Genomic DNA, 25,841 nt, shown 5'->3' with positions numbered 1-25,841 from the left:
ATTTCATACTTAATCCAGGAAAAGAAGCATTTTGACTCGCCTGTATTTACTTGAAATTTTCATGAAAGATAGGGAATAGCTCAAGGCTCATTTTCTATATCATGTCACTGTATGCTAGATTTTAATTAAATATTTTATAATAATATAAACTCATTCAATGATAAGCAAAAGAACTACAACACAGTTAAAAAATTCCAGAATCGATAAATATTTTTATGGTGGCCCAGCTTTGTTTATTAAAATCTGCTTTATCTCAAAAATAACAAGGGGATACTGCCTTCTTTCTTAGGAGGGCAGAATTGGCATCTAAACTTTTTAAAATGGGCACGGTGGTGACTCCAAAATGCTGCAAGCCTTCTTCTTCTTTTGTCTTTGAAATTAAGCCAAAGAAGAAAAAATCAGCTCTGTTCTTCGACCTCCTTAAACCGAAAAAAAAAAATGGGCTACAAATGATTTGTGACTGTGATTAGTTTGCATACAAATTTTGAAATTTAATCTGGACTGAAGGGGAATTTTTTCTATATATAAATTTTAATTTTTTGGAAAATTAAGATACAATGGTATTAGAAATCAAAAAAAGATTTATTGATCGTTTTAAAAAATTGCGAATTTTTATAGATGATATTTTATTGAATAACTTCGAAACATGTCACTTTACCGAAAAATTATAAGAGAACTTTTTTTGTAGAGCGTTCAATTATATATATAAAAGAATGATTTTGTCCATTTTTTTTTATGAACCATTGAAGAATTATTAAATAAAATTTTAAACTCAAAAAATCAAGTTTTTCCATGTAAACCAAAGGGGAAATTGAAATTTATCACGCGGGATATCTTAATATTAATATTAAGAGCTATGGCTTTCACAAGATTTTTTTTCATCATTTCCAACAATAATTTCGATATATTTAAGAAAAAATAACGCCATAAAAAAACCATAATGAGCATGTAACACTAACCATAAAATAATTATTAAGGCATGTCTTGAAAATATCAGTAGTTCCTTATTAGTTTGTCTACAAAAATATGTGTTTTAAGACACTCTGCTAAATCCTGCTAAAAACCGGACAATATCCTTTTCAGATTACATATAACAGAACTATCATAACGGAGAGTTTCATGCCATCAGCTATATTCAATGTCTGGTACAATTTAAAAAAAGAAAAAACTGCAATTGTTTCTCGAAATAATCCTAGTTTGAAAAGATTTAGATATAAATTGTGTATTAATTTTATTTATTAGACTCATTCGAAAACCATCCCACAAAAATATTTAAAAAGAAAGTTAATTAATATTATATCACATGAAGCACCAATGATTTCTTTTCGTATAAACAAAAAATTTAAATCATACCAAACATCTTCCTATTCTTTATGCTTTCCCTGAAATTAATTAGTATACAAAAGTAAATTAGGATATCACACAGTTTTGTTTTGCTGGTAACTCGATGTGGGATAGATCCTTTTCGATTATCTCGTCATCCTCAATTCTGAAAAATTAATAATCAAAAATTAATATAAAAAAAACAAGAAAGATCAATTATTTGGTGAGACATTGAGGGTAGAAGATAGATATGTCTTAAAAAGTTATCGTAGCTACGAAACATTAGAAATTGGACTGGATTGGGGAGCAGAACAACAGAAACAGTCATAAAAAATAGCGGCTTTAACCAACGCTTTCTTATTCGCACTCCGAAACCCTAGTAGATCGTCTTTGTTTTGATTTTTTAAATCCAGAGTATTCAACTTGATCAGTTTTGTATACTCCATCAGCTACTAGGTTTGCAAATTCTTCTGGATATCTTTCTGCTGCAGTAGTATCTGCTTCTCCAACGATTTTAATGTTATGCAATAACTGTCACAACTTAAATCTATTGAAACAAGCTTCCGATGGTTGAAATCCTCGACTACACCTACCATCAGGTGCTTTAAAATAAACGTAGCTTTGTCTTTCCCCCGGACTATTGAAACATCCTTTTTTGGTTGAGGATCCCTAACTTTCATTTTTTCTAATGCTGGATCACGAACAATTTTCGCTGACAGTAAAGTTGACGCTATAAACGACCTTATTTTACTTTGGGATTATTTTGTCGATGGTACAGTTGATTCGTTAATATTAAATGATCGGGATATACATATAAACGCAGATTTTTATCGTGTCGAAACTCGTTTCTCATTTTTTTAGTTGACATTATAAATTAGGAATAGGTGACGAAACTGACAGAAGTAGAAAAAAATATTTAACAGGGTGAATAAATTGACAAAAATCAGACCAAATTTTCCATTTTGTCTTGAATTAAAATACTTACGCTTTTTCTTGACTATCTAAATGATGCACTAGTTCATCCCTCTTGTTAACTATTTGAACTAATTCGTCAAGTAAAACTTGTTCTCTGTTACGTTGCTCTTCAGTTTTCCTCCAATCTTCAATCGACGCAATTTTTTGTAGTTCTTCATTTAACATCTTATACCGCGTTTCAAGATCGGCTTCTTTTTCTCTAAAACGAGTCAAACAATTAAGAGAAGCTTCAGAACCAAGCATAAATAAAGAATAAGGACTGAAAATTCCATTTTTTCATTTAAAATGTTTTTGGACACTCAAAACTTTTATGTTTCTAACAAAAATTTCGAATTAACAAGCCTGATGATATGGAGAAAATACAATAAAAAAAATGTTTTTTGTATGTAAATGTAGAGGTGAAAAATCCCACTTACAAAATATTAAGTTGCATCTGCCGCCTTAGCAAAGCGTTCTTTTTATTGACAAACATAAACCATTTTGCCATGAGCGCTTCTTCCTCTTCGACGTTATTTTCCCTCGATTCCATTACGTCTCGGAGTTGTTTTTCCAAAATGGCAGCTTGTTCATCTATAGCTCTTTGTTCTCTTTCAAGGTCTTCCATTTCTTTATCTATCCACGAATGTACATCTATACCCATCTATAAAAATAAATTCAATAAAAATTATTAAATCGATAGCTCACAAGTTTCAAATAAATAAATGATGTATATAGGTGCTTCATGCAAGCCTTTTAGACCCTTCTACTTTTTCCTATTTTACGTTTTCGTTTTCCAGTCCTAAATTCCTTTCTATCATAAATCTTCAATCCCCTCCGCGTACCAAATTTTCTTTGGCCTTCTTTTTTTTCTTATTCCCTCTTGTTCTATGCCAATCATTTATCTTTTTGATGTATATAAAATGGTTTTTTCCCTGGACATAAAGGACTCAAGGGCAATAAAATTACCGATCACCTTGCCAAGCTTGGAACAATTCAACTGCTGTTGATCCTGTGAAATCGAAGAGGACCCTACAATATCTATCCTCTGCAACTGCAAATAATTTTTTTTGACCTAATAATTATATTGTCAGTGATCTAGAAGATGTCGTTATTTTCCATCTTATATTCCTGATTGTGGGGCATAAAACGTACAGCGTTATTCTTCAACATAACCATACACCACTTGGAGATAGATTCAACAGAAAGCAAATAACAGAACCAAAAGGGGAAGAAATATCGTATCTACATTTATGGTAGAAGAGGTTGTGGATATCATTTTGAAATACGTTAGGATTTCCATCGCCGTTTCTGCGATCGTCAAAGTAATACCTGATTCTAACGATACCACCCTAATATCCATATTTTCTTTTAATGTCCAGGTGGCTTGTGAAGTAAAACTGATTATTTTTAAATATTGAATTATACCTGTCCTCAAGCTCTATTTTCATGGAATGTTGCTAAAAAATCTTGTATTGATGTATTTTATATTTCGGGAGTTCTACATATTTTCACCTAACACCCAAATTATAACTGTTTGTTCTTCCGTGAAAAAATTAATATTTAAAACTACAGCTTCCTATTACAGAAATTAGTTGTATAAATGATAATATAACAACTGTTATTCATTAATAGCCTAGCCTACGTTTTGCTTGATTATTATAGATCTGTCAACGATTCCGCTTCCACTTTGAACCAATTACCAAGAGAGAGGGGTTAGAATTCCACGAAATCTCTATGGCGTACATCCCTGTATACAATTCACGATGGAAGTGGAGGAGAGCTCTTCTCTGTCATTTTTTTGATGCCAAAACAGTTTCTTCCACTCCATTTATCGCAAATTCATTCACACTTATGACCAGTCCCATCACCATCCGACCCAATTTCATTTATGATTATGACAAATCCTAATTCGTTAGGAGAAACTCCATCATCCTGCTTCAATTATTTAGTCAATCGATTAAAACATCCTTTCCTTGTATTGAAGTTGTGACCGATATAATTCTTAGGATTCTATCATATTAAGTGATAATTCAAGACGTACCTCTTTCAAACCTAATGCATCTGGTAACCTATCAGGAGTAATTCTCTCTTTGCCGTTTTCGATTGGACTAGATTTCACAGAGGAATCCTCTAAATTATTTACATTACTTGAGTATATATTACCGTTCTTTTCAGAACCTGCAACACATGAGAATTTAATTAACAACAACATTATCGTTTCAAATTAATTTACCTGTACTATTCTGTCGTTCTATTTGGATATCGTTATCCAATTTTTTTAATTTTTCATCGGTTTCTACGTACGTTCTTAAAGAATCTGGACTAATTTTGATTATTTCCATAGTGGAACCAGATCCTCTTCTTGCTTCGGCAATGAGTTTCTTCGCCCTTTCGCGAAGGATTGCTTGCCTATCTTCTTCAGACTAAAGGATAGATTCAAGTTTAGTTATATACACATCTAACTAAAATGTTTTATGATCTAGTTTAAAATAGTAACAAAACAATAAAATATTATTAATAATTTCCAATTTTAATTTCTGTAATGGTATCTGACACATAAATTAAAAAAGGAACCAACAAATGCCTTCAGATCAATAAAAATAATTTGTAAATCATCTATGCTCTAATACAATAAGGAAAAGTAAAATCAGCTCAGATTTAAAACTCTTTAAAACTTCAAATGTTCACTCCATCGATTTATTCTTGGGGTTCACGGGTTACATTCTTTTGTCCTTGTGACACGAGCGCCATCTAGCGGTCACCATAGCACCATATATTTGTCTTACAATTCTTTTAAAGAACTACTGAAAGATGGTGTACTGCGCTATAGTGAACTGTATTCATAGGACAGATAAATAGTTTGACAGACCAGAAAATGTATATTAATTGCTATTTAACACTATGCCAAATTCCTTTTTTTTAGTCTTTTAAAAGCCTAGATTGATGGAAAGAAGTGTAAAGAATAGTACCAAGGACTAATTACCCATATTGCATTTTTTTACATCTACTCCACGCATATTTTTCGCACAGGAAATAATGAGACTGAACGATTCTCCATGGAACTGGGAATATTTAAAAGCTCAGCTATAAATTTATTTATCGTGTTTTATTTTTTAGACATTACATTTATTTAAAATGGAACCGATTATCAAAAAAATTTGAAGAATTACTATTTTCGAATATTTTATTACAACAACTGAAAAAATAATTGTAGTTCAGAGTCGACAATTTTTGAAACATAAACCATGAAACCCATTCGGAAAGGAGGATAATATAATAACAAAGGAAAGGGGGGTGATTTTTTTAAGGGTAATAAACGGTTTATTTCGTTTTCTGGAATATATTTATATAGTAAAGTTGTAGATAATAAAGAGATCTACAACTTTTGTATCTACACTTTTTTCATATAACCTCAAAATTTATATAAAAATTTCAAAAAAGAAGTTTTTCGTTTTTTTATTTTTATCTTTTTAGAAAAAACATTTGTTGTCACGAAATTTGATGGAAACTTACCTTTTTATGTTCTATGTTTTTATGTTCTACTGTATTTCCAATCGCAAATTCTCCCATCGAAATATTAGATTTTATTAAAAAGTCGTTGAGTTTTTTGTTCCTTGAAATCTCTATTGTTTGATGGTGTAACCAACGCCATAGTAAATTTTCTCAGCAAAGGCAAGAAAAAACGAAAAAAAGTCATTTGTACAATTTTTGATTGTTTATTAAAATTTAATACTTCAATAATATGAAAAATGTGAGTTACACCGATAAACATAAATAACTAGAGTGTAAAATTTTAATAAATATCTGAAAATTTTACAAATTATTTGAAAAAATTTTGGATGTGATTTTTTTGCTTTTCGTGAGAAAATTTACCATGGTGATGGTAATATTCTTTTTACACTTTTTTCAACGCACAAAAAACACAATGAAAAAATAAATATTTCAAATCATCGATCGAATGAAATTTTTGCCTTTTTGAGAAAATTTACCGTGGCGATGGTGATATTTTATTTATAGCATCAGAAAGTAGATTTCAAGGAATAAAAATTCATCGACTTTTTAAAAAAGTTGATATTTTGACGGAAGAATTTTTTATTGAAAATTAGGTAGCTTTTTTGATATTAAGTCAAAATAAGGTTAAAAAATATATATTTCAGATCGAATAAATTACAATGTATTTGGGATATGAAAAAGTAAGTTTTCATCAAATTTAATGAAAAAAAAAGTGTTTTTTTGTTAAATATAAAAAATAAAAAACCAAAGCTTGGTCTCTACAATTTTTCACAAGATTTTTGAGGTTATGTGAAAAAAGTGTGGATACAAAAGTTGTAAATCTTCTTATTACCTACAACTTGACTATTTAACTATTTTCCATTGGACTTTTTACCCTTAAAAACTCACCCCTACCTCTTTCCTCCCTCAGATCCCCACTAAATTATTTTTCCTTTCATTTTTATTATATTCTCCTCCTTTTCCAATGTGTTTAATCCCACTATACTTTTTTTCCACTTTTTATAATTTCTAAAAGTTTCTCCCCTGGTCTATTAGTACAAAAGTAAAAATAATTTCATGTCATTTCTAAAAAAAATTCTACAAAATCACACAACTATCCAATACCGAAAATAGTAATTCCTTTGTTGATAGTTTTTTATTTTATATACATACCCTTGAAGGTGAAGTTGGATTTGATCCTTCTTTATTCACTTTCTCAAGCAAAATCCGAGCCCTTTCTCTTTGTTCTGAATGCCTCATGAGTATTTGCTGTAGACGCGTCAAAATATTTTTAATTGCAAGCCAAACCTTTACACCAAATATATAAATTTTAAAATCATATCAACTTTTCAAGTGTATGCCCTTTTAGATCTTTGACGTACGCATATATTAAATTTTCAATTATAAAAATCTGGTAATAATTCGGTAGATTTTTTATTGATTTAAAACAGAGTTGTTGTCATAAGTACCAAAAAAAATACTCCCAGTAACCAGTGCAAATAGCCTTATAAATTATTTTCCCCAAGTAATGAGTACAAGTACTTTTAAAAAAATTATTTGGAGCAATAAGTAACTTTACTTGAAACTAACAATTCAAGTACCCAATACAAAGTAACTATTTTTTTAAGTATTTTAATTACGCAAAGTAAATAAATGTACTCCAAGTACTGTAGCACTACATCCAGTACATAAATCGAATGAATTAAATGCATTTACTCCAAGTACTGTAGCACTACATCCAGTACATAAATTGAATGAATTAAATGCATTACTCCAAGTACTGTAGCACTACATCCAGTACATAAATTGAATGAATTAAACGAATTTACTCCAAGTACTGTAGCACTACTTCCAGTACATAAATCGAATGAATTAAATGCATTTACTCCAAGGACTGTAGAACTACTTCCAGTACATAAATTGAACGAATTTAAAAACCAATTAAAAGTGACGAAACAAAACTGGGAGTATAAATTCGATAAAGTCCAGGAGTTCAAATACTTGAGAATGACAGTGACAAAAGAAGGAGGCAAAGCCAGGAAAAGCAACAAAATATTCACAAAAAACAAAACGTTTTGAGCCCTAGGAGGACTATTTAAATCAAAAGATATTTCAAGAGCCGTCAAATTGAGCATTTACAAGACAATTATACAACCAACAGTGCCGTATGGCAGCAAGTGTTCGATCATGAATAAAAAAGAAGAAAACAAAATAAACATATTGGAGGGAAAGTTACTAAGAATTTTCGGAGTAGAGCAGGAACGAAACTAGTGGAAGAGAAAAACGAACGCAGTGATGGGATATCTGCTCAGAACGAAAAGACTACGTTGGATGGAGCAGATAGACAGAAAGAACGAAGATAGTTGGGTGGAAAGATCCTTATTAAGGAGACATGGAGCGAAACTGAAAAGAAAGCGTCCACGGAAAAAATGGACAGAAGCATGTAGAGAAGATCTAAGAAGAAATGACGTGAAGCAGCCACGAACCAAAATAAATGGAAGTAATAAAAAATTAGCATACAAAATTGAAAATGAACTTGATATTGACAATAAATAATTAATAAGCATGTACTGTAGCATAAAAGTAACAAAAAAGTAGTCACTTACTGGATTTGGTTTTGGCAAATCTGTAAACAGATCGTCCTTTTTATCGCTATCTCTGTTATCACCTACATCTAATTTATTGTTAATATCACCATTTGCTTCTACAATTTTACTATCTGTAACACAGTTTTGCACCGGGGAGGTATCTTCGTCGTCAGAACCGAAGGGATCAGTTAATTCCCTTCTCGTCATTAGTATGGGTTTCTTCGATTCTTCCTTTTTCTCTTCTTGTTTCTTTTCTTCTTTCTTCATCTCCTGTTTATCTTTAACAGGAGATGGAATCACCTTTGATAAAACACAAAATGAATATTTAAACTATTATGGCATCCTAAAAATATTTTCAAAATTCACATATAATTGGATGGTCGCAAGTTTTAAAGCCAGGGGTCAAAAGTAACAAAAATAGACTTTTTTTCACATTTTTTGTAAATATCTCGCTTTTTATGGGTTGTACGCTATTTGTAATCTTTATCAATATTGTAGAGAATTTAATTCTCTACAACTTTTGTATTTAACATTTTGTTATACCTTGAACTCTTTCTAAGATAGATGGCTTAGAGCGAGCGGTCAGAGAATTATCTGAGGTTAACTGGTAGTCGCGATCAAAAACTCGTTATATTAAGGTTTTCATTAACTTTTAGATTGAATTCATCGTCAATTTATTTAATAGAAGAAATAAATTTTTTATTAATGTTTTTATCAAACGAGTTATTTAATGGATTTATTATTGTCAAAATTAATAAAAATATCTAATTTCAATTCTCTTCTTCATCGTCTCTCTGCTGCAGAATTTCAACTTCCTTCCTCTTCATTACCGTCTTTAACGACATTAGGTTCTATCGCCAAAGGTTCTATCATTATTAATATCGGTCTGATACGGGACACCAGCGCGCTAGCAAATTATTCACAGATAGTAATTGAATGCTAGTAGATTTCTAGGGATTACAAAATAGTTCATAAATATGCAAATATAAAATAAAGCAATTTCTACTAATTCAAAATGGAACGAATTGAATTTCTTCTTTAGTTAGTTTGAAATAAGCTGAAAAGTGTTTGTTCTTTAACCTTTTCACTGCGAGGCCCTCCTATAGTCGATCCAGTAAGGCTTTACCAGCATGCTACGAACGAATGTTCCGTGATGCGGACCATGTCTAAAGTTGAGCACAAGATTTTCAAAGTAGAACTGCTGCTACCCGCTAAATTTTCTTTGGTCGGCCCTTTAATAATTATAGAAATCCTCACTAAAAGTCGCAATTGGTTATATTACATTTTCTTTCTTAAAATTTTCAAACTTTCGTAATTTGATTCAAAATATTTTTCAATTAAATTAACGCTAAATGAAATTATTTACAATAAATGTGAATTATAGTAGAAACAATGGTTGTTTGAATATAAATCTAAGCCTAACAGATGTAGAAATACTCAGTTTATGTGGGAAAGGCACAATCGGCTCCACCTCATGAAGCAGTGAAAAGGTTAAAATAAAAGATACAGGACTAGCATAAATCGATTTTTTTTCATGTTTTTTTGGGAAACTAAGACAAACGACCTAAATAAAAGTGAAAGAAGTAAATAACAACTTTGATCCCATCAGGAAGATGTAGCAATCTCTGAAATCTGGATACCAACCCTAGAACAAAGGTAGCAGTACCTTATTAATAATATTTTTAACATCCTTGACGATAGTAGGAGATTTTTGTTTATTATCTTTAACAGGTTCCGGCTCAGTAGTCATTTTTAACGGTAATCTCAATTTTGAAGCATCCCCTTTTTGATCTATCTTATTGGCAAGATTCATTTCCACTTCTTTATTATTATCCTGTTTTTTAAATTGTTTAGATTTTCGAAGATTCATTATTTCTTGACCAAAAACTTGCTTAGTGATATCTGTATCTTTGTCAGTATTGAACTTTCCTATAACGTAATTGGATTCTTCTGCTGTTTTGCCGATTTGTTGCACTTCCAATTGATGTCCCGTAAAGTGAGCACGAAGTTGATGGAGGTATGTCATAACAGCCAGTTTATCAGGAACTGAAATAAATAAAAAAAAATTTTGATAAAACTATAAATTGCAATCAAAAGATATACGCCTACCCGCCAACATATGCATATCTGTGGGTTCAATCACTCTTGGTATTCCGAGTTTATCTCCGGCGTCAAACGCTGTCTTACAATTTCCTTTAACATCATGTGGTGATAATGAATCAAAATCACTGGAAGTATTAAAAAATATTTAAAACCGAATAAATTTTTCGATTCAAATTTATTAAACTGTTGCTAAATGAGAAAATAACAATCGGAATAATTGTGAAGTGCTCAGTGATTAATAATTTGAAGGACTGTAAAATTTTTATAATACCAGAATTTTAGAGACGGAATAAGTGAAGATAATCATTTATATACAATATATCATATATAACAATATAAACTGAAAAATCAGTTACCTTGAAGAAAATTTGCACCAAGAAACGTTTTTTGGTTGGTGTAAATTTTTTCTTTTAGAAAATAGTTTTTATGTTTTCAGGATTTTTTACTTGAATGAAGTTAACAGTTTTTTCAGTGTATTATAATTCTTAATTTGTGAGTAAGATGTTCATTTTTCGATAAATCAATTATAGTCTTTATCGAGTAAAGTTATTGGATAAAGCGTTTCGAAATTACCAAATTTCCCAAATTTAAGATGCTTTCCTAACCTAACCTAACTTCTCAAATTTTTTGTGGGAATATCTAGAACATAATGATTTTGATATATATATAATGAACTGTCGTGGTGAATTGTATAATAAGGTGAGCAATATATGCAGACAAGAATCAAAACAATTAATCCTTTATGTTCGTTGTGCCGCCAATTCATTGAATTTAGTTATGATCTTGTGTAGTTGAATCCATATAACAGAAGCAATCGACTCCTTCTCTACTTTACAAGAACTTGACAATTTCTTTACTATATCTAAACATTTTATGAAAAAAGGCGGTGCATCGAACGGGGCCTAGGGCAGAAGCCTGAATCCGTCACTGGAAATACTTACATTAAATCTGGTTCAAAGTGATGTATCAAAGCACAAAATGCCATTCCGTTTCTCCAACTCGTAGTCAAATTTGTCACTTTAACACCTGTGTAATTTTTTGTCATTTCCTTACACCATTCCAATAAATCTTGACCTATGGATCGATTAATAATTTTTTTAAATTAGAACGACAAAAGCTACAGTACATTTTGAAATTATTATATTTTAAATATACATTAGGATAGTTCATAGAAGTCACTGTTGCTTTTTTGAAAAAGCTCGCATTACAAATATTCTGGCAGTATCAATTTTTGTTTTTTCAAATTTGTATATTACATATTGCAATTTTTCATCTGCTCTTTGTTTCCTAATTACCATTTTTATAGGCTAGAATTTGATGTATTTGGGATCAATAGATACAATAAAAGATGCAAATCTGTTCTATCTACTCATTCCTTCTTCAGTAATTTCCATCTGTGTTCCCGTTTCCTTCCATATTTTATTTTTTTCCCGCAGTTTTAACTCGACTCCAACAACTGGGAATACTGGGAATTCAGTTGGGGGCTGCAACCATACCTGATTTCCATATATTAGTCCCAGTTTTGTTTTTAATATATAGTTCTGGATGTAGCCATTGCAACCTTTTTGTCTTTATAATATAATTGGTGCCTCATTAAAAAGTGTGTAAATTTCATGGTTTGATCTTCTCTCCCGTCCTAATTTTGTCTGCTTTCCTCCAAAAATTCTTTTCTCTCCCAGATTTCCAATTTCTGTGCAGTTTCACATGCGTATACCAGGGTGGTCTCAAAATTGTCTTATAATTTCTTTCGTAGATCTGAATACCTCTTTAGATATTAATATTCTTCTAATACTGTTATTTTTGGTAATTCTTCATTCGATTCTCTTTTCTTCTTGGCATTTATTACCTAGTAGTACACCCAAATACATTGAATTTTTTTACTTCCTCAAATTCTATTAACGTCCCATCATGTTTATGTACCTCGAAATTGTTTTCTTTTTTGCTTCCACATTTATTCTTTATTTCAGTAAACTTCGTTTTGTAATTATTGAAGTGTAGGCCTGTCTCTTGTTCTGCTGGTGTTATTAGTTGTTTTGTGGTTTCTTCAAGCTTTCTTCTACTTCTTCAACGTCACATCATCAGCATAAACTAAGCATTGATAACTTTTGTTAAATATCATGCTCATTCTGTTGATATTACTTCTTATTATGCATTCCAAAGCTAGATTAAATAGTACCGTTGATAGGGGGTCGCCTTGTCTTAATCCTTGTTGTATTTTGAAAGATCCTTGTTCCTTTATATTTGATACTGTTTCGAGAATTTCCAAATTTTTATAATCAAATGTGTTTGCTATTTCTTGATTTGTAATTTTTTTTGCATTGTTGACTTTTTATTCTATTTTCCTGGATATTGGATGTCTGTCCTATATAAACAATTCTTTAAAAAGAGGATATACTGAGATTGGGTTAAAAATATTTGTTAAAAGATACTGAAAAATGTAAAGTTAACAAATACTTACAATTCATCTTAACGAAAAATGAATGTATTACCTGGGGTACTAAGTTTTTGTTGATTTTTAGGCGTTTCGATTTGTTCTTTCAATTCTAACAATTGCAAATGCAAATTAACGTTCTTCTTCATGTCAACGTCTACTATTTTAGGTTTCTCATTTTCCACTGTCGATTTTAGAACAGGATCACTCGAGTCTCCTTCTTCGGCAATCAATTCCAAATTATCCAAAGTTTCTGTACACTGTTCCGAGTATATATCTTTTTCATTCACAACGAAATCGCTTTCTTTCGGGGGTGGTACTGAAAGTGGTCGAGCTGGTTTACCTGTTTCGTTAGAAGGTGAAAATGTTTCGGCCGTAGGTGTTTTGTCGTCTAAGACAATACTTGCAACTAAAATCAAACAAAACAAATATTCAAGTTCAAGCGAAAAGTTATTTTACTATTGGTTTTCAAGAAAATTATTGAATATCAATATTTTGATTCTTCTGCGGATTTGTTCAGTAAAATTTAGAGCGAAAAACTATTTGAATCGGCGAGGGAAATAAATGAAAATTATTTCAATAAAAAACAGAAGAAAAGAACAAGAAGCTTACTGTACTAGAACTTATTCTACAACAAGTGTTATCCGAAGTAAGCAGCCACATAAGGATACATTATTTTCAATAACTCAGGAAAAGGGTTACTGTGTTGTTGAAAGCTCAATTCAGGGTAGATAAAAAAATCAGTTAAATATTCATAAATAAATCAATTCCTCAATATCTACAGTTTCATACTTACCACTAATTGGAGTACTTGCAAAATCTGATCCAGATAAACTGTTCGTCATCAGTTGAAGATGTTGTGTAACCTCATGTATGCTATTCTTCATAGCATTATCGCTTGTCGAAAAATCTTCATCTTCAATGTCTTCTAAAGCAGCAATATCATCACTGTTGTTATTTACAGACATTAAAGAAGCCATAGACTGCATATCTTCATCCCTACAATATTGAAATATAATGTAATGACAAACTTTGTTAGAAGAAGGTGGAATGAAAATGGAACAAAGGGAGGAGTCCGGTTATTCCTCTGTGGTCATTGGTAGTGGACAAAATACTCACTAGACTTAGCAGCGCTGGATTTACAGTTCGGATGATCTAGTAGTGGTAGTGAGAGGCAAGGAATGAAGACATAAACTGGAGAGGTGAAGAGCAATTCTCAATAAAACAACATTTATAAGAACAAAGACGGTACCTAATGGAACTAAATTAATACTTTCCAATCAAGCAAAAGATCTAACCATCCTGGATGGAACACTTACTTGCAACAATCACCTAGACAAGATAATTTCAACAGTCACTGAATGCTAAAATGCTTTAGTGCTTATAGCAGTCATAAAACATGATCACATTGGAAAATCTGAACAAACAGCTTAAAAAAAAGCTGAACAAAATTGAAAGGCTGATCTATCTGGGTATTACAGGACATTCTGCTCCACACCAGCTACTAAATCTAACCTCTTCTTCACCTTATAATCAAAAAAGTGACGTCCACTGGCTACTTCACAAACTAGAAAGCAGTTACAAGCCAATGGGCCAAATGGACAATGATGATATCCTAATAGAAGTGGTAATTAACGCCTACTAATCATGGATCAATAAAAATTTTCCGCTAGCTCGAAATATATATCTCCGGTAATAGACGGTTCGAAGGAGCTGGATGGAGAGTTGCTAGTAATAACGAATGTGTTCCAAGAATGTTAAAAAGTACCTTCACATTCTCTCAGATATCCAAGCGGCCTTAAAGGGCCTGAAAGTACTTCCAAACCAGCACGGAAGTGTAAACAAACTCTAAAAGCACTGGATAACAAAAACAAAAGTAACCCTAATGTGGTTAATAAGTCACTAGGATATGCCAGGCAATGAGGAAGCAAAAAAGAAACAACCACTACATTCCAAGGACCAGAGCCCTACTGTGGCCACATCAATAACGAACTGAATGGAAGGCTGAAGTATCAGATGAAGTCTTACTCGAGGCTTAAGACAATCCAAAAAATTTCTAACTATCAGCTAAAAAGTCTGAAGAGCAGAGCATGCTGTGATGAACAGAAATGATATTAAACTCGTGGTAGGTCTTCTGCTTCGTCAAATACCACCTTAAGACCGTAAATCAGAGGACGGCAACTGGACATTCTGCGAGCATGCCATAGGAACAACAGAGCTTTTACTCTACGAATGTCCCGCCCATTTCCCTAAAAGGCTTAAGTAAAAGGAGTAGTATTAATACCTTGAGAAATGGGAGGTAAAAACCCCCAAAAAATATCTTCCTATGGGAGGAGTCGGCGCATTGTGGAAATAGAATAATGAGGTGTAGTCTTGTACAAAATATCTTCTAGGTATCGGTGCAGAGTGACCAAAACGACTCCTCAAACCATCTACATCTACATATATGAGTTTTGAGATGCAGTTTTTGAAACGATATGGGTTTTGTTGAGTGCTTTGAAAGTTTTATTTAAACCCTGTTTCACAAAATGAATCATTTAAATCATGGGAGAATACAACCATAAGTCATTATGACAAGTATGGAAACAAACAAGGATTTTTAGAAGCTGCATAAACTCAGAGAAAAACATGAGACAATAAAAAGAGTGCATTGAAAAATATGCTGATCGCACTAATAAAAAGTCAAACGCATACAACTCCCACTTTATAAATGAAAAAAAAAAAAACATGAACGACTTGATTAGACCACATAATATGAGATTGGAGGTGATAGATGATACAATGCTAGTGAAAAATATTTAAATAAACAAAAAGTGATGAAACATACGTTGCTTTTCCTTCTCTAAGGAACACGCATGATAGAGTACAGTCTAATTTGGCACTGGAAATTTTTTTGGTAGTCGGTTTGAAATTTATCTGAAGTTCAGTTTGCGTTGATTCTATACTTGCATATTTTCGCATGTTGACGTGCGCTACGGCAAGTTGTCTCCTCTTTCCCGCTAGAGGCACCTTCAATCAAATAAACAATCATCAATAATCACCAACAAAACTTATAAGCATATTAACAATTCCTTCGCTTACTTTTTCATTAATTCAAATTTGTCTCAGACTTAAACTGAACGAGTAAGGAATATTCTGCAATTAGAAATAATCACTGATCAAGTCGTCAGATAATGGTGACGTAGTATCCGCTGTTTTGTCATCACAGACAAATTTATTGTGAAATGTAACGTGCAAGGATCAGATTTTTATATAGCAAATAGGGTACTTGCATACATACTTAACTAAGTTTAGTATATCGTATAAAAATAAATAAATTTAAATCCCTAAATGACGCGCCAAAACGCATTTGTTATCACATGAGGGAGTGTGACGTAGAAAGTAAGTAAACAGACTTAAGTGAGGTTAGAAGTAAATATAGTTTGAACAGAGTTGTCGGGATTCTTTAAAAAAAAAAACACTCGCACCGCTGTGAGTATTCAATTTTGAAGAATACAAGATGACGTATCGTTGATGTATTGTACCAGAATGTACAAACACTAGTATAAAAACACCAAATAAAGTTTTCGTGAAAGTCCTTCGAAAGGAAAGGGATTATACGAGCGTCAAACCAATGTGAAGACCATTTCAATGCAAAAAAAAAATGTAAAAAAACTGCTGCAAAGCAGCAAAGATAGATTGTCCGATCTTGCTTCGATAAATCCTATTTCGGACATCATTTCAATTAGTATAGTATTTGAAACTCTTACAAGAACACAAATCGCACCAAACAACTAATTATCTCCATTCACAATAACAGAATGGCGTTTGAAAGGCGACCACGTTTCAGTATTTACTTACTTTCTACGTCACAACCACATAGAAACACGTTTTCTGTCACGTGTTATTACTCAAATGATCATCAATTTATATTTGCGATTTATAATATTTCAAGTTATAATATAATTCAAACTGAGTTCATAAATAAGAAGTGATATATTAATTTTTAAATATGTTAAATACCCAAATTACCGACCAAATTACGAAGCAAGGACCCTATTGTATAGTTCATTTTTAAGCAGCTTTTATATGAAAACCTTTAATGTAAAAGCACCAATTGTTGAAACTATAAGAAACATACATCATTCACTTTCGCTTTCTACGAAAGTGTTCAAGAAAATAAAACTTATAAGTAATTATTATAAATTGTGCAGTTCCTAACGTTGACACCAATTTAAATATTGACCCTTCGCTTTCCTAAAGACCTAAATGACCAAAATATATTCAGAACATGTTAAAATATATTTCAAGACGGGTTCAGAAAGGGAGGTAAGTGAATTTTTAGCATAACTACCTAATTAAATTAAATTAAAGAGGAACAGACACAGACATAGGGAACACAAATTTATAGGGATCCCCCCTGACCGATAGGAGACGATTCCCTTTGCTCGAAGGCTTAAAAACCTTCCTCAAAGTGTTGCGGGGAAGAAGTGGTGTTACTTCAGCTTTATCTCCAAAATCAATTTTGACAACCAAGCAAACACATTTCGGTTCACTTTTTTTGTTAGGCAACACAGCCACAACCATGTCTCCTTCATTAATTAGTCCAACTTCTTCCTTGTCACGACGCAACGTTCTATTTCTTCCAGGGTGGCGGTTTTCTCAGCAACACAGAGCTGTAGACTTTATTTTGCCTGGTCGAATATAATGTTTGAAGGTATGCTTTGTTTGCTGCTCCCTGCTCGTAATGGTATCGGCTCATCTTCTTGCAGCGATTCCTTTCAGACCTGCAGCGTCCTCGGTGCCACTACTTTAATTCACTTGAACTATCTGATGGTGATGAGTAACCTACGCTCTCTCTACTTTTCTTGAGCGGCCGCGACTTCTTAACTTTTAGTCCTTCTTTTTTCTTCTTCATTTCTTGTTTCTGGCGCTTCATCTCTTTTATTTTTTTTTGTATCGTCTCTTTTTTTTTCTGGAGTTGTTGGGCCCTTTCTTCTTTCTTCTTAATACGTTCCAGATTTTTCAATCTTGGTAGCTTCCGCTTCCATCTTTTTCTGTCGTGAAAAACTATACGATGTTACAACGCTTGGTCCTTTTTCTGCTGCCGTTGTTTCGACTGTTGGTGACAGTTTTTCCCCTCCGGCCAAAGTAAAGAGTTCTTGAAAGGACTTGACAGTGTACTTTGAGCATGTGGATGACCATTTAGAAGAGCTTCATCACTAATGTTTTTGATGAAATAAAGTTATCTATGCAAGTAAAATAATGATGTCAACTTTAGGAACCAGATGTCAAGATTGGGACCAGACGATGTCAACTTATGGTTCCACTTCCAAATATTACCAAATCAACTAAACTATTTCGTGAGATCTAATAATTAGGGCATTAATGCTTTACGCATTCTTCCTTATGTTATTCATAGAGCAGAGGATGTGAAATGGTAATTTTTACTCACAATATTTCACTTAAAAAGTTGATTTACCTCACCAATATGCAAGGCAGTATCTGCTACAGCTGTTATCGGCTTCAATATCAGCTAGATGATTTGTATCGCATGTTATAACTAGTTGTAACTCAATAACTATATTCTTATCAGAAGAATGACGCCAATTTCGAGTACCTACAGTGCCTCAATACCTTATTTTTACATTTTGAAGTTGAAGTGTCAACAATTGGTGCTTTTACCTTAATATATCAATCATTGATTCTTCTTTTTTTAAGTTCTAATTTGTACTGGTCAAGAATCTTTTAAGTTTCAGTTGTTTTAAAATTTATGTTAGAAAATAATAGCAAGTAATTGGGAATGCCTAAATGTGGATTTATAAAGTTTGAAGTACTTACATCTTCAATGATAAAAGACCAATCTTTATCCTCAAGTTCATTTGTTCTAGGATCTTTAAATAATGTAACTGCTACTTGATGATTTTCAGGAACAGGCCATACTACCAACCCTTTATAAGGGCTTTGCAGAGTTCTTTCCCATTCCATAGGTACCGAAGTTACCCTTCTCGATCGTCTCGACCATACTACCAGTATTTTGTGTGGTTCCCTTCATTACATATTGACATTAATTAATGCAAATGTGTCAAATTGTTAATAACAGATGAAATTCTCTAGTATATACATAAGAATCAGAAATTTAGCATGAAGTATATTCCCAAATTAGTATAAATCTATTAAATTTTGGAAAATGGGTAGGAAATAACGGCTCTGTACCGAATCGCTAGGTTAGGTTAAGTTAACTTGGAGCACGTCATCATTATCGTAAAAGGCGGTACCGCAAAATGATCTGTGAACGTCGCTTTATGTCGCAAACGATCGCAATTGAAATTTTTGAAATTGGAAGATGTCGTGCTCCAAGGCAAGGGATCCGAAGATGTCAATTATGATCTGATTTGTTTGAAATTAAATTTTATTTCAACTGATCACCGAATGATATGGTGGTAAATTTTAATACAGCTAAGTCTAAAAATGTCAACCAATGAAAAATATTAATACAAAATGGTCAAATAGCTGACCCGGCAGAATTCTTACTGCCTAAATCGATAAAAAAAGACCTAAACTTTTGTATAAAATAAACTTATAACAAAAAAAAGCAAAGTTTTATTATTATTTTCGATTAATCACAAATTATGTTGCTTAAAACAGAGTTTTCGTGAAATACTGGCTATTTAAGTTTTCAATTTGATATTGATACACACACAGTTATGATATAGTCTCTTAATCAATTTAAAGCTTTCTGATAAACTATATTTTTTGTTGTGTTTTGTAAATAAATGCGTAAATAAACAAAAATGAGTTTGTTGACGCGCGAATACGCGACGTATAATTGTCCATGCGCGATACAGGGAAACTCCAAGTTGTTTCTGCGAACTTCCAACGACTGGCCTTGCGATTTATTTATAGTCATCGCAAAGGCCAGACGTACCGGAAATTGTAAACGTTTAATATCTCCTTTGTGTTTTCCCTTTATGTTTCTTCGCAATTCTGACATACTAATACGACTATTTTCTTGATTTGTCTCTATCTGGTCATTAGTGCGGTAGCTCTTCGCACATTTTAATGATTGTGACTCCTCGGCATCGTAAATTAAAATCAATCAAAGTGAAAAAAGTTCCCGCGCACTTAGTGTCACTAACACAAAAGATCAACAAAAAAAAGAGCACATAACTTGAAATGTCACTATCACAAAGGATCACCGAAGTAAAAAAAGTTCTCGCGCACGTAGCGGTGATTATCACTCATAAAGATAGACGGTATCTGAGGTATCGATCGACATTGAGGATGGATCGACATATTAGTTGGTTGCGCTCAGAAATTTAATTTGTGACAACAAAACATCAAGGAAAAACAAAATTGTTGTTTCTATTTAATTTCGAGCATTTCCATATATATTCCACCTTTTAAACCTTCTCTGGACTTCCACAAATAATTAAAGACCAAAATTAGACAAATCGGACCAGTATACAGGATTTGTCCGGAAAGTAATAGGACTGATTTTCTTCCGCCGCGATTGTACTTCAGAGCGTGCGCGCACCGACTGGATTCGGTAGAGGGCGTTCCTAACTAACAAACGAGCGGCTGGTCAGCTGTCTCCGAGCACCTGGAGAGTGTCAGGACAGGATTTTCGCGCGACGTGTTTCTGTGAGTTGTGCAAGCCGAAAATGCAGCGTTCGTTAGGGCAGAGGTACGCGATTAAATTCTGTGTGAAACTCGGTAAATCTGCGAGATGTTTGATATGATCAAGCAGGCTTACCCAGATGTTGCTTTAGCAAGAAGTGGTGTGTTTCGGTGGCACCAGGCCTTGAGGGCCGGGAAGAGGTCGCCGATGAAAACCGTGCTGGAAGACCTTCGACTTCGACAAACACCGACAATGTGACTCGTGTGCGCAAAGTTTTGAACACAGACCGTCAACTGTGTCGAAGTGCTCAAGAAATTCAAACGAAGGGTCAATCGGGTCCGACAAGACATCGCAGCAGACTGGAAGTTGCACCACGACAACCCCCCGGCTCACACCGCCTTTCTTGTGAACAGCTACCTGACTAAGGCCGGCATTCCAACGCTTCCGCAGCCGCCCTACAGTCCAGATGTGGCCCCCCGGATTTTTTTTGTTTCCTCGCCTGAAAAGGCCGATGAAAGGCAAGCATTTCGAGACGACAGAGGGGATCCAAGCAGCATGCACCGCGGCTCTCAAGGCTATTCCGGAGAATGCCTTCCGTGACGCCTTCAATGCTTGGAAATCGCGCTGGCAGCGCTGTATCGACGCAGAAGGAGCCTATTTTGAAAGTTTTCAAAGAATTGTAACGATTGGCGCAATAAATTTTTTTAAATCGACTCAGTCCTATTACTTTCCGGACAAACCCTGTATAATATGTACTTGTAGATAGATAGATAAGCATAAGAAAAACATGAAATTGGGCAACTGTTGTTTATAAGAATGAGGGAACTGAAGCACTTTAGTAATTTTTACAATTATTATTGTCGTATAAATATATTAGATTAGTTTTTGAAGACTTTTCAAAGTTCAAAAACAAGATTAAATAATACTTTAAAACTCTTACACCAGTCAAAAGTTTTTGCCCATCCCATAATCCATTCATTAAATTTCAAAAGAATACCTTTCAACAAATTTCTCTTTTATATACTCAAGTAAAGGTGGAAACGGACTCTTACAGACCCCACATTAATATTGTCCTTTATTTACTTGTTTACGAGGATGGTTCCAGAAGTACCTGACCTGACCTAGTGATAACGGTAGTTGCATCTAAACAGCATATGTTTGAAGTTTAAAGACGCCGCGTTGTTTAGTATTTGGAGACCTTTAAAGATAATTTGCATTGACTATCTTAAGAAAATAAAAACGGCGAGTATTATGCGAACTTATTACAACGTTTGAGCGAAAAAATTAAGCAAAAACGGATAAATTTGGATGAGAAGAAAGTGTTGTTTCAGACAATGCACCAGTTCACACATCCGTTATTGCAATGTCCAAAATTAATGAATTACAGTTTGAATTGATACCTCACGCACCCTATTCGCCAGATTTAGCTCCCTCAGATGATTTTCTGTTCCCAGACTTTAAAAAATGGCTTAGTGGTCTAAAATTTTGAAGATTCTTATTATAAAAAGGGTTTCGAGTTTATTGAACATCACTTGGAAAATTATATGAAGCTGAAATGAGATTTTTTCGATAAATATATATTTTTTTTTCAAAATTTTTGTATTTACTTTGTTGAGCAACGTACTCCTGGGACCATTGTCGTATATTATGTGGTGAATGCTACAAGTTAGCTAATTTGTTTATTACTCTTTAACTGTGAATTATTTCTTTGGTGTTTATGATTGTAGATTAGTCCCAATTAGCACTGTGAAACGAAAAAACTTACTGTGATTTATACTTTTTGGACTAAGACATCTTTTTGCGAAGTTCGTATAGGTACTAAATGTTTTCGTTCCCTCAACTTCAGTTTTAAAAAAAGGTAAAACCAATCAAGACGATATTATGTCCAGTATACACGGCAACAATAAAACTGCGCAAATGAATTATGCAGTTCGTTTGTGCAGTTTTGTCGTTGCCGTGTACTATACAGGCCAAAGCATTGTCGTGATGCAAATGAACTGTGCAGTTTTATCGTTGCAGTGTATACAAGCCATAATATTGTCGTGATGCATCTTAATATAGGTAATCTGAGATATTACCTTAAAATCCAGCAACTATATATGTAAATTAACTATTTAAAATTACAATGATTCACAGCTCAAGCATTTTTATTTGTGGTAAAATATAAACATTTATGCGATTTTTATATATCTAGCGATCCACTCGTTAAATATCAAGTTCAATGTGTTGGAATATAACTAAAAAATACGTAATTTATCAAACAAGTCATTGTTTTTTTTTACAGTCAGCAAAGCAAAACAAAAATGAACTTCCTATTGATATGAACACATATAATTCCCCGTATGCTTCTCTTCTACTTCCTGTATATTTATAAAACTATTATCATCTGTCCTCTAGTCACATCCTGAATTTCTAATTTATATGAATGGTTTTTATTTATATTTGGGAATATTGTGCTCAAACTATATAATATTTCCAAAAGCTTTCTTTTAATAAGGATGTGGAAAACGTTGATGTTTAATTTAATTTTTGTCAGACCTTTACAGTTGAATTCAATTTATCATTTTTTTCATACATTCCTGTATTTCTTATCTTTACTTTTCAAATTACCTATTAATTTTATCATTACTTCTGTAGCCCACGACATCATCAATTTCTGTTATTATGATAGCGATAAAGAATTTTTTAAAAGAATATATTTTTTGTGTAAATGACGATGTTAGTTTGATTTTCATGTGACAAAAGAGTATACTGTGATTTATTGTTACAACAGAAGATAACTTAACGAAAAATTGAATTTTTTAACAATCATTTGGAATCATTGGGATGCGAAGAATGACCAATTGCTGGACCAATCAAAACTATTTCCACCATCACGTTATTGCGAAGAAATTTGACTTGAAGTAGGCTCCTGTTACATTTTTCAATTAAAATTTTCTGGGCACCAACTTTAACTTGAGGGAATGTGTGTTTAAATAATCAAGAAACTCCTGTGCATCTTCTTGACCCATTACTTTATCAATAAATATGTAAATAGGAAGAAAAGATTTGAGCAGGTGGAGGAGGAATCTTGTAAAACAAGTCCAAAGCAAAGTAATGCCCAGGGGACTTTCGAAATAGGCCTCTATGTATTTGGGATCACTAGTGACCTGGTCAACCTGGCGACAGAAGTCAAGAGGGTTAGACTCAAATGCTAGGAGCGTATTCCTGAGGAGCAAAGCGTCTCGGCAGAACCCCGAAAACCGGCGACTGCGCAAACGATGAATGGATAATGTTGAAGAAGATCTTCGGGAGCCAGGTTTGAAGAGGAGGTGGAGACACCGAGAGTTGGACTGTGATGACTGGAGAATTGTGGTGGATGAGGCCAAGGCTCATGGAATTGGTACAAAGTGTATTAAAAGAAATTGTATCACTTATATTTACATTGAATCATATATTTTTAATTCCCACACTCACGGAAGTAATGAAATCGAAGGGATATTTTAAAAAAAATCAATCAAATGGTGAAAAGGAATATACAGTATGTAGATCAATAAAATTGACAATAATCCCGGTACTTGTTTTTCCAATTGCAGAATTATATTTATTAAACAAAGGTCTTATAAGTTCAAATAAAAGAATAGATTTTGATTATTTTCATTATTTTTATCTTCTAAATAGTTAAATAAATAGCAATCTCAGTTGTTACTTATCTTATATATATTTTCATATTTTTAGACTAACGAGTATTGGATAAGTTTTTAATTGTGATATAAAGAGCTGTTCATTTGATTAATTGAAGAGATAATATAGAATATCAATATTAATTTTGCATCATAAAAGTGTAAAGATATAAGAATAAAACAATGTTTAATGACAATTTTTGGGTTCACTATAAGTACCTGGGCATTGTTGTTGTTTATATGTAATTAACTATTATTGCTTCCATTCATATGAAGGCTGTCTCTATGTTAATATATTTTATAGTTGTTCACCTTCATTAAATTCTGTAAAACCCTACATGATACTAGTTGACAGTTTAATTAATTGAATAAATCTTACCATTTAGGAGTAAATTCCACTGCGAGTTGATGGTAGGAGACGGTAAATTGAAACTTGGCGGCTCTTTTGTTGACCCTTTGCAGTCTCTTCCAAACAGAGCCCATACTTGAGGCATCTACTCCAGTACAAGACTGCATGTTGACAATAATTTTGAAGCACTTAGTACACTAAATAATGGAAACTCTACACTAGGCATGCGGTTGCAAACTGTTAATATTAAAGGGAACAAGCATGCTGAGCAAAACAAACAGGACGGAGTTATCAGTCTTATCAAACTTAATAAATAACATGTCGTTCTTTATGTTAAAATAATTCTGCTAGCAAATGTTTATGTCCTATGATAAATTTGATTGTATCAAGCCAATTTCGATAATCAGTCGAAGCGTAATGCGTTATTTGGAGAACTTTGACTCCAGAAACTATTAACCTTCCATCATTCTTTTGACACTAGGGTCATTCAATAGAGTGACAAGGGTTACAGGCCACTTCGGAATTGATTTTACCATGCAATAACGTACCTTACGATATATATCACTTAATTACGCATTTTGGCACAACAACTACAGTAAATATCAACAGAATAACAATTTATTTATAACTTATGACGGAAACAAATTAGCCAAGTTCCCCAAGTTCTTTCACTGTCATTTCCGTCATTGTTTCAAATTGTCATTGTCAAAATAACTACAGATTTCTTTATAAGGATAGACCTTGAATATACCTCTCAACAAAAGAGGACACTATGTGAAAATAAATGCATTTACTATGATTAATCAGTTTTAATCAGGTAACTATCATTTATTTTCCATACTACATTTTTTTTAATCATTTTCAAGTAAAAATTTCTCTAAAAATAGGTATCATCCAATATTTATTATATCAACTAGTAGATATGCAACCAAGACTATATACGATTTTGAATAGCTTTGTACAATGTAGTGAGTGTTGCCTATAACATAATTTATGTTTTCCATCCAAATAATTAGATGTTTACAAGCCAAATATTACGACGAAATATTCTATAATTCATTGTACGTTATTGAAGTTAATAATGATCTACAATTCTGAAATTCCACAGAATTCCTAATATATTTTATTTCAATACAAATTATTGTCATATTCATAATAATATAAAAGATATGAATAATTTTGAGAATGGTGGAAGTGCCAGGTTTCATTTTCTATTGAAAACACTTTTTTCTTTCTTGGTCTAGGTTATTAGTTAGGTTAGGTTATTCTGATACCAAATATTCAAAACATCTGCCAAAGGGAATATAGTAATTATGCGCCAAGATAAATAAGTAAGTGA

General features: G+C 32.7%; 1 protein-coding gene across 2 annotated transcripts; it reads right to left on the bottom strand.

The window, feature by feature from the left end:
- Positions 1–609: 609 nt before the first annotated feature.
- On the bottom strand, positions 610–25,209 carry LOC130440953 (EH domain-binding protein 1). Of its 2 annotated transcripts, XM_056774361.1 has the most exons (16): positions 25,051–25,206; positions 24,533–24,663; positions 18,712–18,919; positions 15,719–15,900; positions 13,688–13,890; positions 12,950–13,300; positions 11,402–11,534; positions 10,467–10,585; positions 10,024–10,403; positions 8,376–8,657; positions 6,943–7,038; positions 4,511–4,700; positions 4,319–4,455; positions 2,715–2,938; positions 2,309–2,497; positions 610–1,489 (listed from the first exon to the last, which is right to left on the bottom strand). In XM_056774361.1, exons 2-16 carry the CDS (start codon positions 24,634–24,636, stop codon positions 1,411–1,413), a joined length of 2,877 nt encoding a protein of 958 aa, XP_056630339.1. In that variant the 5' UTR covers positions 24,637–24,663; positions 25,051–25,206; the 3' UTR covers positions 610–1,410. The 2 variants fall into 2 exon arrangements, with proteins under 2 accessions (XP_056630339.1, XP_056630338.1); XM_056774360.1 differs by having other exon boundaries at positions 24,533–25,209.
- Positions 25,210–25,841: the final 632 nt, after the last annotated feature.

The sequence above is a fragment of the Diorhabda sublineata genome, chromosome 3 (genome assembly GCF_026230105.1).
Source record: "Diorhabda sublineata isolate icDioSubl1.1 chromosome 3, icDioSubl1.1, whole genome shotgun sequence".
NCBI classification, from domain to species: Eukaryota; Metazoa; Arthropoda; class Insecta; order Coleoptera; family Chrysomelidae; genus Diorhabda; species Diorhabda sublineata.
Note: the sequence above shows the minus strand (reverse complement) of the source record. Positions and strands in the feature narration are given on the sequence as shown.

Bases quoted from the DNA above. Each gene is read 5' to 3' on its own strand.
- LOC130440953 (XM_056774360.1), bottom strand. From the start codon at position 24,669: ATGCAGTCTTGTACTGGAGTAGATGCCTCAAGTATGGGCTCTGTTTGG. The intron at 11,535-12,949 runs GTAATACATTCA...ATCGATCCATAG, and splicing joins ACAAAAACTTAGTACCCCAG to GTCAAGATTTATTGGAATGG. The intron at 2,939-4,318 runs GTACGTCTTGAA...TTATTTTTATAG, and splicing joins ATGCATTAGGTTTGAAAGAG to ATGGGTATAGATGTACATTC.